At 42.9% G+C, this 15,642-nt stretch overlaps 1 protein-coding gene across 9 annotated transcripts in view; it reads left to right on the top strand.

Annotated features, from left to right (window-relative positions):
• The window catches only part of TEAD1 (TEA domain transcription factor 1), a 265,732-nt gene that overhangs the window by 175,422 nt on the left and 74,668 nt on the right, over positions 1-15,642 (top strand). For 5 of the 9 annotated variants that reach the window (XM_043902789.1, XM_043902797.1, XM_043902807.1 and 2 more), the window contains 3 exons: positions 12,156-12,220; positions 14,603-14,665; positions 14,755-14,817. In XM_043902789.1, the coding sequence (XP_043758724.1) occupies positions 12,156-12,220; positions 14,603-14,665; positions 14,755-14,817 (191 nt within the window). The remainder of the gene's footprint in view (positions 1-12,155; positions 12,221-14,602; positions 14,666-14,754; positions 14,818-15,642) is intronic. The other 4 variants (XM_043902779.1, XM_043902771.1, XM_043902761.1 and 1 more) reach the window with 3 other exon arrangements.

The following is a 15,642-nucleotide window of genomic DNA, read 5'->3' as shown; positions in this document are numbered from 1 at the left end:
CCTGCTTTGAACTTGCACCCGTCATCTGTTTTGCATATGGTAATGTACATGTTTCAGTGCTATTCTCTCAAATCATCCCACCCTCGCCTTCTCCAGCATAGTCCAAAAGTCTGTTCTTTACAAAAGATGCTAATTTCAATAACATTGAAAGTAGACCCACTGTAGATTTATACTAGACATCATGTAGTAATGTGTCTTGGACAGAAACTATCAGTTCAAATAATGAAAAAGAGGTCCAGAGAAGTGAAGCAAATTTTCCTTGTTCACACCGCTAGTAAGTCCAGGTTCAAATTTCGCAGAGAAGATCTAGGCAATCATACATCTGAGTCCAAAAAAAAAGAAAAAAAATTCTACAGGATGGCTACGATGAAAGATTCTCCATTAAAGACCTACAGTTTTTAGCACTTCAGATGTGTGGATTTCACACATCTCTGAGGTCAAATAATTAATAAATAAACAGAGTGTTCTTACCAAAGTTTTTCATTAACATGACTCTCCTGGGTTAATGTTGAGATTACCTTTTTTAAAATTTTTGGACCAGATCCATAATACTGTGGCACGTTGAGGTCATCAGGGGAGAGAGGAGTGAGGAGGAAAAGAGCATGTGTTGGTCACACTTGTGCCAAGGCAAAAGAGACTCTGGAGAGTTGTGCCATGTCTCACAAAAAGGTTACAGCTGCTAAAGGGCCTGCAGATTTCAGCTGATGTTGGCAATGCTGCTGTCGAAGTTAGGCACCCTTTTTCTAGATCATTTTCTTCCTGTCTTCATATGGAAGAGAAGAGCTCATTCATCCTTTTTTTTTTTTAATTGAACACCTTCATTGATCACCTACTTACGTGCTTGCTAAGTCACTTCAGTCATGTCTGACTCTTTGCGACCCTATAGACGGTAGCCCACCAGGTTCCTCTGTCCATGGGGTTTCTCCAGGCAAGAATGCTGCGGTGGGTTGCCATTTCCTTCTCCAGGAGATCTTCCTAACTCAGGGATTGAACCCACATCTCTTAAGTCTCCCACATTGGTGGGCAGATTCTTTACCACTAGCACCACCTGGGAAGCCCATTCATTTTCTTTTTTAACTGAAGAGATTTATTGATCACATACTTAATAGGTGTTAGATCTGGAGTCAGACAGAAGGGTTCTATGCATGGAGCAATCGCTGTCCTAAGAGGGAACTGGATCAGCCTTTAGGTAAGTAAGGGCATGCAGCAGTAGCAGCAGGCTATGTGCTCAGAGCGTGAGTGTACTCACTCACTTTGGAAAGCTCCCAGAAGACTTCAGGGAGGAAGTGCTTCAGTTAGGGTTTGCAGGGATGAATAGGAGTTTTACAGGCAAAGAAGAAAAAGAACATATCAAGACAGACGTTTGCCCAAAAGCATGGTGATGGCAGAGCTCTGTGAAGCTACTATAACAGTAAGGAGTGGGCTGTTAGCCTTAGGTAACAAGCTAAGGAGTGTGTGACTTTCTTTTAGTGAATGGGGACGTACCTTTCAGGAGCTTATGATCTTTTACTCACGAAACTCTTAGTAGAGCCAGGATATGGACAGGGCCCTGACCCGTGCAGAAGTCAAGCGCTTTGGACCAGGGGCAGTGTGGGGAATCTGTGCTACTCCCCAGTCAGAGTCAAGCCATTGCCCGCCTCACGTATACTGGACAGTGTGTTTTTAACTCACAGTCTGTTTGCAGTGCGCTTTATAATACTGTGATCTTTCACAACCACTGGTCTGTGAGTTGAGCTCCAGGGGCCTGGCTCACTGGCTCACTCCTCTTCACACACTCCAAGTATAGTGCACATTTCAGGCCTTACATGGACTTCCGTGGAGAAGACACTCTTTTGAGCTGGACCTGGAAGGCTTTTGATTGGTGCTCTTAAGGTATCTTGTACCTGTGAGCAAAACCTCAGAATGGCAGGTTGGTTCAGGGAACTGAAAGCTAGGTGTCCTTTTTGATGACGATAAAATGGATTAAGGTGATGATCATGTGTCGTGATAAAAAAAGTTAGGGCCACATGATGGGACCACACTGAATAGTTTGACCTTTAGACTGTAGTCAGAAGTCTTGAAACAGTAGAGGGGCTAAACCAGAGCCGAGTTTCAAGTAGCCGTGTACAGGATCCGTTAGAAAGAACACCCAGAGGCATACAGTATGAAGGCTAGGTAAATTATTCCTTAGAGGATTAAAAAGGTGATTGTATAGCATCTCTTTTTGCTTCGTAAAGAATGAGCCATTAGAAAAACTGTATTCATCTATATATTTATTATTTCCTTCTAGAAATAAATAAGTATAACAAAAAGAATTTCCCTCCTACATTAGGGATTGTTAACCTTCAGTCTATAACATTAGTCAATTTTACTTGCTATCTCTCTTTGACCCTTGTTGTCTAATGCAGAGGTGTGGTTTGTTAGCACTCCTGCTCAGATGAAGGAGAGCGCAGTGTTTTATGGGGCCATCACTTGATAATGTTATCAGCTGCCGTTGACTGATAGGAACTCGGGGAAGATGGGACCTGAGTTACTGACAGACGTTTTGAAGGGATTCAGGGAATAAGTTCTGACCAATCAGGGTTAACACAGCCTTCGTCTGTGTATTCTTCCTTCTAAAGCTGTCCCTTGTAAGCCTCTGGGTGAGTGCAGACAAGGGGTATTTTATTTTAGGAACTTGCCGCTGTTCATCTCCTGAAGGCCATCAGTTCATTTTGTAAACCTTTAGATCAGGAACATGCCGTACCAGCCCCTAACAACCCAGAACATGCAGTACCAGCCCCTAACAACCCAGAACACGCAGTACCAGCCCCCAAAAACCCAGAACTTGCAGTACCAGCCCCTAACAACCCAGAACACGCAGTACCAGCCCCCAACAACCCAGAACGTGCAGTACCAGCCCCCAACAATCATTCTGGTGATTTTCCATGTTGGTTGGTGCTGATCTCTGGTCAGTGATTTATACTAGGGATTAACTGAGACACTGGTGTCTAAACTTCCTCTGGGACAATTTTGAATGCTCTTTTCCCTGAGCCTTCCTTCACCCCCAATCTCAGCCTTGTACCCCTCTCCCACTCCGGTTCTCCGTCCCTCTCATTTATTCATTCCATCACCCTATGCTTTCTGAGGACCCATTGATTTTTGGCACTAGGAGTACAGTGGTGAGTGAAAACACAGGGTCTGTGCTCCTCTGGAAATTCGTGTCTTTAATGGGGGAGACAGGTGATCATCATACAGTCTTTCAGATAAATGGAACTTGGCAGCTGTGATGCATGCCATGAGTGAGAGGCATGGAGAGGTGTAGATGACTGTCCTCATGGGTGAACGTCCTTCACAGATGTAAGCTCCCTAAAGGCAGAGACGACGACATCTCTTTACACCCAGAACCCTAATATGTTGCTTATGCCCTGTAGGTGCGTGGGTGTCTGACTAGTAGGTGACTGGCCAGCTTTGGTAGACCTCCTTTCTTTCCCAATGTTGCTGGGACAATGCAGCAGCGTGGGAGAAATGTTAATTATTAACTCTTCACAGGTTAGTGAATAAAAACGGTCTACTGCCTCCTCTGGCAATATCCATAGATACAGACTCCCGGGTTTTAGTGGGATAGGGTCACTAAACATGTTCTGTAGACCTCTCCCTCACTGCTGACACTTGGTTCCCGCAGTGTACGCTACATTTGTGCTTTTTGGTTGTTGGCTTTTATATGCTAAGATTCTTTTTCCTTTAATATGAGCCTCAGGTCACACAGAGGGGTCCATGGCTGGAAAGTATTTTAACACTGTCTCGTGGAATCTTGCCTAAGAATTGATTGATTGTTCAGTCACTCAGTCATGTCTAACTCTTTGCAACCCCATGAATGGCAGCACACCAGGCTTCCCTGTCCTTCACCATTTCCCGGAGCTTGCTCAAAACTCAGGTCCATTGAGCCAGTGATGCCATTCAACCATCTCATCCTCTGTCATCCCTTTCTTGTCCTGCCCTCAATCTTTCCCAGCATCAGGGTCTTTTCAGATGAGTCAAACTTCACATCAGGTGGCTGAAGTATTGGAGCTTCAGCTTCAGCATCAGTCCTTCCAGTGAATATTCAGGATTGATTTCCTTTAGGATGGACTGGTTTGATCTCCTTGCAGTCTAAGGGACTCTCAAGAGTCTTCTCCAACACCACAGTTCAAAAGCATCAATTCTTCGGCATTTAGCCTTTTTTATGGTCCAACTCTCACATCCATACGTGACTACAGGAAAAACCGTAGCTTTGACTATACGGATCTTTGTCAGCAAAGTAATTTCTCTGCTTTTTAATACACTGTCTAGGTTTGTCATAGTTTTTCTTCCAAGGAGCAAGTGTCTTTTAATTTTGTGGCTGCAGTCACCATCTGCAGTGCTTTTGGAGCCCAAAATAAATAGTTTCTCACTGTTTCCATTATTTGCCCATCTATTTGCCTTGAAGTGATGGGACCGGATGCCATGATCTTAGTTATTTGAATGTTGAGTTTCTACACTTGATCTTAGCCAAAAGGCCGAGAAGCGATGAATGTTGAGTTTCAAGTGAGTTTTTTCACTCTCCTCTTTCACCTTCCTCAAGAGGCTCTTTAGTTCCTCCTCGCTTTCAGCCATAAGGGTGGTATTCTCTGCATATCTGAGGTTGTTAGATATTGCTAACAATATTGCTAGGGATTGCTATTTCTCCCAGCAATCTTGATTCCAACTTGTGCTTCGTGAAAGTGAAAGTCGCTCATTCATATCCAACTGTTTGTGACCCCATGGACTATACAGTCCATGGAATTCTCCAGGCCATGCAGTCCGGCATTTTGCATAATGTACTCTGCATATAAGTTAAATAAGCAGGGTGACAATATACAACCTTGACACACTCCTTTCCCAATTTGGAACCAGTCTTGTTCCATGTCCAGTTCTAAGTGTTGTTTCCTGACCTGCATACAGGTTTCTCATGAGGCAGGTCAGGTGGTCTGGTATTCCCGTCTCTAAGAATTTTCCACAGTTTGTTGTGATCCACACAGTCAAAGGCTTTAGTGTAGTCAATGAAGCAGAAGTAGATGTTTTTCTGGAATTCTGTTGCTTTTTCTGTGATCCAGTGGATGTTGTCAGTTTGATCTCTGGTTCCTCTGCCTTTCTAAATCCAGCTTAAACATCTGGAAGTTCTCAGTTCACATACTATTGAAGCCTGGCTTGGAGAATCTTGAGCATTACTTTGCTGACATGTGAAATGAGTACAGTTGTGCGGTATTTTGAACATTCTTTGGCGTTGCCCTTGATTGGGACTAGAATGAAAACTGACGTTTTCCAGTCCTTTGGCCATTGCTGAATTTTCCATATTTGCTGGCATACTGAGTGCAGCACTTTCACCGCATCATCTTTTAGTATTTGATATGGCTTAGCTGGAATTTCATCACCTCCACTAGTTTTGTTCTCAACGATGCTTCCTAAGGCCCACTTGACTTCACACTCCAAAGTATCTGGCTCTAGTTGAGTGATCACACCATCATGGTTATCTGAGTCATTAAGATCTTTTTTATATAGTTCTTCTGTGTATTCTTGCCACCTCTTCTTAATATATTTTGCTTCTATTAGGTCCATACTGCTTCTGTCCTTTACTGTGCCCATCTTTGCATGAAATGTTCCCTTGGTATCTCCAATTTTCTTGACGAGATCTCTAGTCTTTCCCATTCAATTGTTTTCCTCTGTTTCTTTGCAGTGTTCAGTAAGGAAGCCTTTCTTATCTCTCCTTGCCCAAGATAGTCCTTTGTCAATCGCCTACCTCATTGGGCGTTGCGACCTTGTGGTGTCATCACTTTGTAGAAGGCATCTTTCTTTGCTTCTTCCCACTAGGTCATCTTTTTCTACTTTCTGCTGATGATTGTCAAATTGGATTATAGGGACATAGGAGCCTTTTATGCTCCTAGTGACAATTCATTCCATAAATATTGAGCTGCCTGGGATGCGGAGGCAGAAGAAAAGATGGATGCCATTGGGTTTGTTTGTTTGGTTAGTTCCCTGAGCAGGTGTCAAACCTGGGCCCTTGGCCATGAGGGTGGGGAGTCCTAACCACTGTGCCGCTGGGGACTTCCCTCCCTGGTTCTTGTTCTCAGTGACTTTATGATCTGGATGGAGCCATGGCATGTGCCAAAATGATCGAATAGAGGGCAGGGGAAAAAAAAATGAACCAGCAGCAAAGAGACCAGGGTCAAGGGCAGTGGATGTTTAGGGAGAGGGGCAGCCACTTCCAGCTGGAAGGTTGATGAAGGACAAGGCATTTGAGATGTAGGCAGAATCCCCACATGTTGTAATGGACAAGGAGATGCAGGCTGTGAAAGAAATTGTGTAGTCAGGTACAGAGCTCAGACATCTCGGGGTGTTAACAAGAAGCAGTCTTACAGTGCCCTGGGTCCAAGTTAGGGTTTGTGAGGGCACCGGTGCCTGTGTGATACAGCTTTGGTGTAGCAATCAGAAGCTTGAGTGTTCTTTCTGATTCTCATTCTTTCAACATGGGAAAAACGTGTGGGGTTTCCTCCCTTGCCCTCCCAGCAAAGAGTGGGCCAAATGGTACCTTAGTGCAAGCCTCTTCCCCAGACCAGGATATGTGTTTGCCTTCAGACTGGCCACAGCCAGGAAAGAGGAGGTTCCATTTATTGCTTCTTTCTTTGTGGCTCCCTGACTCCATTCAATTACAAAGTGGCTCTTACACTGTTAAATCCGAGTGTCTCTGGGCTACAATTTCTAGCCACAGACCCTGCATTTGCTGTGCCTCAAACATGACCTTGAGGCCACATCCCATTACACACAAGCCCACAACAACGTTAACCAGCTTTCTCTCTGGGTAAGACAGCACAAACTCCATGCCTTTCTGCTGGCACCTCTGTCTCTATTGCCCCTTTAGCAGAAAATTTCACGGCAATCTAGGAGGCTGGAGAAGCCAATGATGGCCTCACTTTCGACTGTGTTATGTTATTTAGGAGAAAGGAAAAAGGAAATAAAAACTAGATTGCAGTGCCTGGTGAGTATCACAGTATAAAGCGACAGGTCAGGCTGTATCTGTTTTTGCTGCTGCCTCTTGCCTGTGGGAAAAGCAAGGGCGACTGCAGCGGCAGCATCTCAGATTTAAAGCTGTGATAGTGTGCGTTTCTAAGACACTGTGTGCGACAGAGGAGCTGTGGTACAGTGACACCTAGTGGTGAAGTGTGACATTGCCACTCAGCTCTATAAGCTATTACAGGCATTTACAGAGAAGGGACGGATCACTGGTAGAGAATCTGCCTGCATTGCAGGAGAGCCGGGAAGATCCCCTGAAGGAGGGCATGGCAACCTACTCTAGTACTCTTGCCTAGAGAATCCAGAGGAGCCTGGCAGGCTGCTGTCCATAGGGTAGCTCAGGGTTGGACATGACTGAAGCGAGTAAGCAGCCGCAGCATCAAGAAGAATGAAGGAAATGAGTCGTGGATACCGTGAATGTAGAATCTGGAGATTTCTGGGCTCAGAAAGACAGAGTGCGCAGTGGTCAAGGGGGGCTTGAGGATCAGCATGCCTGGTTTTTAAGCCGCAGTTTCCTCTGTATATGTTTTAAATGCTGCTTCCTCTGTCTAAAAAGATCTTTGGCCTACCCCCTCCATTCTGCCTGTCAAAATCAGGCTTATCACTCTAGTTAATGATAATGCACACTGAAGGATGTAGGGAGGTTATCACGCCTGCCATTTATTTTGAAACGCAGCAACAACAGAAAACAGTAAGTTGGCTCAGTGGATGGACAGAGGAATGGACAGATGGAGTGACATGTTATAAAGCAAATGTAGAAAAAGTGAATGGTAGGGTCTGAGTCGTGGGTGTATATAGTGTTCACTGTGAAACTGTCTCTGGAAGATTTCTGTATGTTGGAAATTTTTCATAATAAAATGTTGGAGGAAAGGGCTTCCCTGGTGGCTGAGACAGTAAGGAATCTTCCTGCAGTGCAGGAGACTGGCGATTGATCCCTGGGTCGGGAAGATCTCCTGGAGAAGGGAATGGCTTACCCACTTCAGTATTCTTGCTGGGATAATTCCATGGACAGAGGCGCCTGGGGGGTTATACAGTCAATGGGGTGCTGGAGAAAGTATAATCTGTCTTTAAAAGCTAGCTTCTATTCCAGTACTTTGGGAAAGACTTTCTAGATTGATGGAATTATTTATGACTGATGACCCACGTGTGTTGCTAGAGGCATTGTCAGTGGCTGTCTGTCTGGTAGAGCTGATCTCCTCGATCTTAGCCTGTGTTTTGGGCAGTAAACTCCTTGTGAAGAGCAGACTAGGCAGTCTTTAAATATTGGATACATCAGACAGGCATCATGTAAGGCACAAAGGAGAGATGGTTCTCGGAGTTTCCTGTCCTTGGTTGGAGAATTCTGTACCTCAGTTGTCATGTGTGTGTGTACTCAGCGTCTCACTCTTTGTGACCCCATCGTGGACTACAGTCCATGGAATTTACCAAGCAAGAATACTGGAGCAGGTTGCAATTTCCTACTCCTGGGGGTCTTCCCGACTGAGGTAGATCGAGGGTTTGAGCCTGTTTCTCTTGGGTCTCCTGCATTGCATGCACATTTTCCACCACTGCACCACCTGGGAATCCCTCTGTTCCTTAGTACCATGAGTCAAATCTAGGGCTTTGAATGGTATGGGTCCACACCATTTGGAGGGTCATGCTCTAGAAGTATAAATAGGGCTCAGAATGTCCTATGAAGGTTGCTAACAAGAATTCATTCAGAACCAGGCACCCAGAAAGAGACTCCGAAATCATTTGGAATGACATACTTTTTTTCTTAAAGAGTAAGCATATTATAATTCTGGGAAGATTTAGAATATAAAATTTTAAATATAATCAATACCATAGTGTGTATATTTTTATTTTAAGGATTTGTGCCTATGAGTTCTTCAGTATGCATGTTTAAAATAATTTGGCTCATATAACAGGTTAGTCTGTATTTCCAAATTAAAATGTGCAATGAAGTAATTGACTTAGACTTGATTTTGGGAAGGGTTGAAGTCTTAACTAGATTTGTAAGCAATGCTGGCACACTCAAGAGAATTTATTAGGTTTCTAAGAGTTGTTTAAGGGGAGGTTTTGTAAGTTAAACAGTTCTAATATTTAAAAAATTAAATTAATTATAGATTAAGTACATAGTTTAAATGTTTGAAGGAGTTTAACTAGGTTTGTAAAATGGACCAAACATTAATCCAGTGGCCCTTTGAAAGTGGTTACAAAAATTATAGGATATGTAAGTCGAATTGAAAACGTAAAGATAAACTAGGACATTTTTAAAAAATAACTAAACAGATGAAATAAACATATTTAAAGCCAAGTAAACCTGACTAATGTTGCTCTGCACAAAACCACCCTTACCATCATTAAAAAAAAAAAAGCTCACATAAAATAAAGTGACTGACGCTGCGCTTTGAGTGCACGGTAGATGCTTGGTATTAGTGGAATCTGAATTTATCATTTGAATCAGCAATATTCCTTTTGGTGAGGAAAGAAGAAACACATAGCAACCTCAAGTTAATTACTCTTCTTGGCTTGAAACATGGTTTGAAAGAACATAGGCTTTTGAAAGGGGATCTTGCTCCTGTAAGGAACGGGGACATGAGAGTCATGACAGACTTTCCATGATATGACGTAGCGTCGTGCTCAGCACACAGTAGATGCTCGGTGAGGGCCTCTTGTAGTAGTGGTTTTTAGAAGCGCTTTAATCAAAGTATGAGTTGACATTGTTTATGCCACTGCATAAACCAAAGGGTGTACAGTCAAACGTGGCTATCCTGGGTACTGATCTCATCCATTCAACCGAATGCCATAAGAAATTAAAAACTGGAGATATAAGTTATAGGCCACTTGGATCAAGCTATTCTGTCTGCTTTCAGAGAAAATAAGCAAGTCTGGGGCCAGGAGGCGTTTTTGCCATCTGGACAAGGTTCAGATGAAATTGCATGTAATTCACAGCCCTAGATTTATTTCATCCCAGCCACTCAGCCCTGAACAGGGTGCACCGTGAGGCCCGAGCTGGAGGATGCTTGGCCCCTCTGCAGACGTTGTCATTTAGGTCTGACTTCTGGTAATTAGGCACTCCGAGCTGGGCTCTGCTGTCAGCCAGCCTTTGAGACAAATTGCAAAATCTGTACAACCATCTGAGAGATGGAGAAGTAGACCCAATGACACTACAGGGGATATTGGTAGTTCTCAAAAGTTGAAAGAGAATGCTTTGAGAAGCAATCCTCAGAACTGAATTTAGAGGTCCTTTTCCTGTGGTTAAAGAGTAAGTTCAGTCAGTCACAGAATCAGGATTGACGACTCAAAGGTGGAAATGATAGACTTCATCTGACAAAAATGAACTGCAGTAGAAATAAATGTAATGTTTTATATTTGGATCTGAAAATCCCAACTATGCATGAAAAGACTGGGAACAGAGCTAGGGATATATCTGAGAAGTAGCTCATATGAAAAAGACCTTGGAATTAATTGACTTCAGTTGACAGTTAATTGTAATCTCCCCAAATCTAGTGCAGTGCTGGGCTGCATCAACAAAGATGGAATATTTAGGACGAGGCAGATGCCTATAGTTCTGGACTCCAGGCTGTGAAAGGAAACGACAAGGATGGTCACAGGATGGAGGTGGGAGTGTTCCAAACTTTGTCACAGATAACAAAGGAACAGGAAAGGTTTAGCTTGGATAAAGCGCTGCTGGAGGACCTTAAAGCTGTCAGAATTTTCTGTGCATTAGGAACTAACCTTCTTCTTGTTAAGAGAAACAGAAGAATCCCGGGGCGGGGGTGGGGGGGGGTGAGGGTGGGTAAGGGGGTGGTGGTGGTGAAAGTTACAGGAAACCTCAAATAAGACTTTATCCTTCAATATGATTTAAGGTAGAATGGGCTTTTCCCTTCATTCTAGAAGTGCTGGCTTCTGTAAGGACTCAGACTTTTAGGGGTGGGAAAGGGTGGCTCAGAAGTCACCAAGATTCCACAATTCCTTTGCCTTCCAGCAGTGACTATGTTCTGCACGCTCCTAACACAGGCAGGTGGAGAACAGAGCCATAATTATAGGAATGTTCTAGGCAGCAATGGGAGAGGTTTTTTGAATTATTAGGCAAGATTCCCATCAAGACACTCTCACCAGAGCATTCAGTTCTTTTCTCTGCTGGGGAGGTCTGAGGCATGCAGTTCTTCCCTTTCACCAGAGGCTGTGTTAGTGTCTCCTTTTTGCTTTCTGTGTGCCCAGCAGTGCACCATGAGCTGGGAAGACAAAAACTCTTGCTGTCTTCAGCTATGCAGGATGTGGAGAGTGAGACAGTACACACAAATTAGACCACTAGCTACACTGTTAGGCTTAAAGTGACAGTTTGGACCCATGTGTCCTGTATGAGTGCATTTTTATTTCATGTAGTATTTGTAATACATTTCCCCACTTGGCTTTGGGGATTTATTTTCCCATTTATATTATAGTTCAGGTCATCTGTTTGAGATTTCTCAGTGTCTTGGTGCAGTAGGGACAGGAGGCATTTGTTTATACTTTAAGGCACTTTCCCCCGAAAGTTATGAAGGATGGAAAAGATTGAGTCATTTTTTTCCTCCCCACTGACAGTTTTGTGTATGGTTTATTACTGATTCAGTGACTACCTTTGGGGGCTATCTGCCTTCATACTGTAACTTCTTTTCCTTGTGTTTCTGTGGTCACAGCAGTTCATCCTCTCATGGCTATAATGACACTAACTGGAGTTAGTGTAGAAGAGTACACTACACCCATGAGTTTCTACACCCATGAGTAGAAACCTGGGTGAGAAGGAATGGATATGAAAAATAAAACCAGACCGGAAGCTGGTCTGTGTGCTTCCACAGTAATCCTTGTATTTGTTTACACAAGTGACCATCCCTTTAGGGACAAGCATGCAAAAAACAAAAGGCACATTTTAACTGCTGGTTGTAGTTCATGATTAAATTCCCTTCTTCCTAATTTCCCTTAGTAAATATTTTCTGCAAAAATTATACTTTTAATTTTTCTAGCATTAATAAACTTACAGATACAACATAAAAATTCTTGATTCCAAATTCTAGTCTTAGCATTCAGAGGCTTTTTACACCTCACCCCGGCCCCACTCACACACCAAAGTAACCTACTTTATTGTAAATTCTTCTTTCTTTCAGGTAGGAATGAATTGATAGCCAGATACATCAAACTCAGGACAGGGAAGACGAGGACCAGAAAACAGGTAAAATAACCAACCTGGAAATTGTGCATGTCAGCGAATGGCCCACGGAGGCATTTTGGCTGCAGTGGCTGTCTGTGCTTTGGCTCCTAGGAGCCCCCAACTGGAGTTCCCTGTAAGGACGTCAGTGTTGTAGGTGTTTGAAATTGGCTCCATTTTTGCCGTTCCTCATTTCAGTGACCTTTTATTCCATGGTCTCTGGAGTTCCTTCTATACACATATGGAAAAGTTTCACTGCTAAGGACAGTGTATGAACTGCTCCTGTATGCTAAATCTTCAATTTTCTTTCCCAAACTGTGCATCTGCAAACATTGTAAAAGCTGCAGGTGCAGATACACTTTGCAAGTCATGAAATTTTGAGATTTTGCGCATTGTAAAATCCTGGAACAATTACATATTAGTCATCATTTCACTGCAAAAGTAACACTAGCAGCCGTGAGCATTGGCCAGAACATGAGGCTGAATGATGTGCGTCCAGGGAACTGTTGCTCCTCAAGCTATGGCTTTTTGTCAGTAGCTGCTGTGACTGAAATGAAGTTACAACTTAAATACCTTTGTGCAGCGCTGGGTCAGGAATTTTCCTCTGCCCTCCCATCAGGGCCGTGGCGCTCTTCACTCCTTGTGATGTAAAGCAGCCCAAACCTCTGACCCAGTTCAGAACTGGAATGGATGAGAAATTAGCGTTTAATGAAAAGCAGAAAAAGAAAGAAATGGAAAAGGGGGAGGGAAATCAAACCAAGCTCATGGGTGAGTTCTTAACAAGAAAAAAAAAGAAATATTTATAATATGTGTTTCGGTGTTGACTATGCTACCTGATTCGGCATGAATTTTAAAAACTTATAATCAAACCAAAAGGCGAGCTCAGTTGTGCGCTTGTGAAACCCTGAGCAGCAGATTCCAGTCCTCTGCTTGGGTGATGAGTTGTTTTTCTGAGCGTTTATGACGGGGAGAGCTTTCCCCAGGAATGCCCCGGTGCCCCCGCCGGGAGCCCACTGCTGAGTCAGCGCAGAGGCAGGTGGCCGCCCGCCAGTGCTCTGAGGCAGGGCATTGTCTGTTCGGTGAATGTCTCCCCCTCTGTGGCCCACAGCAAGCCAGTAGATCACATCAAAACAAAATTCGGGTGAAAGCAGGAGCCGGATGGAGAGGTGAAGAGGATGGGGGAGTTCCTGCTTCTCCGTACTTAAAAGGAAAAAAAAATGCAAAAGCAAATAGAAAGAAAAAATTGATAATTGACACTGGAAAACAAAGTTAGAGATAAGCGGATCAATTATTATCATAAAGCCTGTTTTTAAGGTCATTAGAGTGTTTGAAATCAAGTAATGACCTCACAGTCCGAGTCTCTGAACTTCTAAATGGAAGCTTCTAAATTTCTGAAACAGACAAATCTAATTCCCAACATACTGAAAGTCCTGGACCTGAGCTGTCTGCTGATCTGTGAGCTCTGGTCATGTGCCCAACCCCTTCAGTGAGGGGAGGCTTCTAAATTTAACCAAGTCCTGCTGAAAGAGATGCAAATTTGTTTACCCAGTGGAATCATTGTGTTTCAGAAGCCCGGCTTGGCTCGGTTTCCACACCCCGGCATCCTGGGGATGTTTTTAGGCAGCAGTTGGTGATACCTCTCCAATGTGAATTTGTTGTTCAGCAAATCCGTGTGGTTTTTCAACCCAGATTTTTAACAGGATGGCTGGCTGGCTGTATTCACACTTTTCGCTTTGTAATAATATGCAAATCCACTTGGCGCCCAGTCAATACCCAAAAGAGTGGAAGGATTAAAGATATTTATAAGGGCAAAAAAAAAAAAAAAAAAGCTCTGCTAACTGGGTCTTTCCATTTCTCTTTGAGATCTAATTTACATGTCAGTATTATTTTAACATTTGCTACAGAATCCAGAGCTCTTAATGAGATCAGAATACAACTGACAGCTTCAGCTTTTTGATTCTGCAGAATGTGCTAATTTATGGATAGTCTCTTCTAAATTGAGAAAAAGGGATTTTCCCTCCTGATACTGAGAAGCTATAAATATTTTCATTTACCTCTACCCCCACCTTTTAAATTTTATGAAGAAAACAACCCCACTCTCCCCCTCTCATCCCGTGGCCCACAATTTCTCCTGGGTGAGAAAACTAATATTAGCTTCAACTTTCATCCTGAATCCAGTCACTGCAGTGATGACCCAGTCTGAAACGCTTAGAGCAGCGCTGGGGGCTTGGTGTCTGGCTGGGACTGTGTATTCCTAACTGCAGAGCTTTGTTGAGATGCAAATAACCTCCCCCCCCACCCCCCACCCCCGAAACCCTCCCAAGGAGTAGCGATTTTATATTTGATTTCCTTTTTTTGTTTTGTTTTGTTTTGTTTTGTTTCCCCTCATAAACCCGAACAATGTAGGTGTCTAGTCATATACAGGTCTTAGCAAGAAAGAAAGTTCGAGAAATTCAAGCCGCCATTAAGGTACGTCTGGCTTGCCCAGTTGTAGGGGGCTTTTCATCTCCATGGTTACAGGCTTTTCCTTTGTTTTCCTCCCTTCCCCTACCCTGCAGGTGTCTAGTCACATTCAGGTTCTTGCCAGAAGGAAATCTCGTGATTTTCATTCCAAGCTAAAGGTATGCGCTTTCCTGCTTTTTGGCTTGTGGTTGCTATGCATCTCACTTCCTGTTTTCCATGGTGACTGGTGAATGCCTGGTGCTGGGATTCTGGTAACCTAGTTTCCTCGCATGTGAAAGCTGTTTACATTTCTTTGTGTCTAATCTCTCTGTTTCTGTACTAGCCTCACATTAAGCTCAGAGTGTGTGGTGTGTGTGTGCGTGTGCGTGTGTGTGTGTCCCCCTAATAACACTGCAAATGCAGCAGAGAGCTAGTCTTGATAACTTTTCAGCACAGAAACATTGCTTTTTTTCAGTCGTCAAATACCTACCAAGAAGCACTGAGCTAAGAGGGAAAAAAAGTTCAAGAGATGTAAAGTTGGTGTAGAAATTATAAATGAATCATTTCCAAGAGATCATCATGAAATTACTTTTTGAAATATTTAGAAATTATTTTAAATTTGTGTTTTTGATGTATTTTCAATACTTATGAAAAATACATCTTCTAAAAAAAAAAAAAGAAAAATACATCTTCTTCATGGAATTTTTTATGTGTTCTTCCAACAGAGAATATTTTCTGCCAGATTTCTTCCACATTTCTTAATAATATTTTTTAAGTGTGTGGCTTTGTTAATTAAAATAGAAATTTGAGGTGAGGCCTTAAAAAACAAAAGATAGATCTTAGAGATGAGAAAGCTTTTGATCAAATCCATGTTTGCAATTCTGTTTATACTTGAATTTAATTTTTTTTTTTGTACATGTGCCTCATTTCCTAGTCTTTTAAAATATATTTCATAGCAAAAACAGAGGCATGGACAATTTTAAAATGCAAGTTCTCCTTGTTTT

The sequence above is a fragment of the Cervus elaphus genome, chromosome 1 (assembly GCF_910594005.1).
Source record: "Cervus elaphus chromosome 1, mCerEla1.1, whole genome shotgun sequence".
Classification (NCBI taxonomy): domain Eukaryota; kingdom Metazoa; phylum Chordata; class Mammalia; order Artiodactyla; family Cervidae; genus Cervus; species Cervus elaphus.
This window is presented reverse-complemented; position numbering and strand designations above follow the sequence as displayed.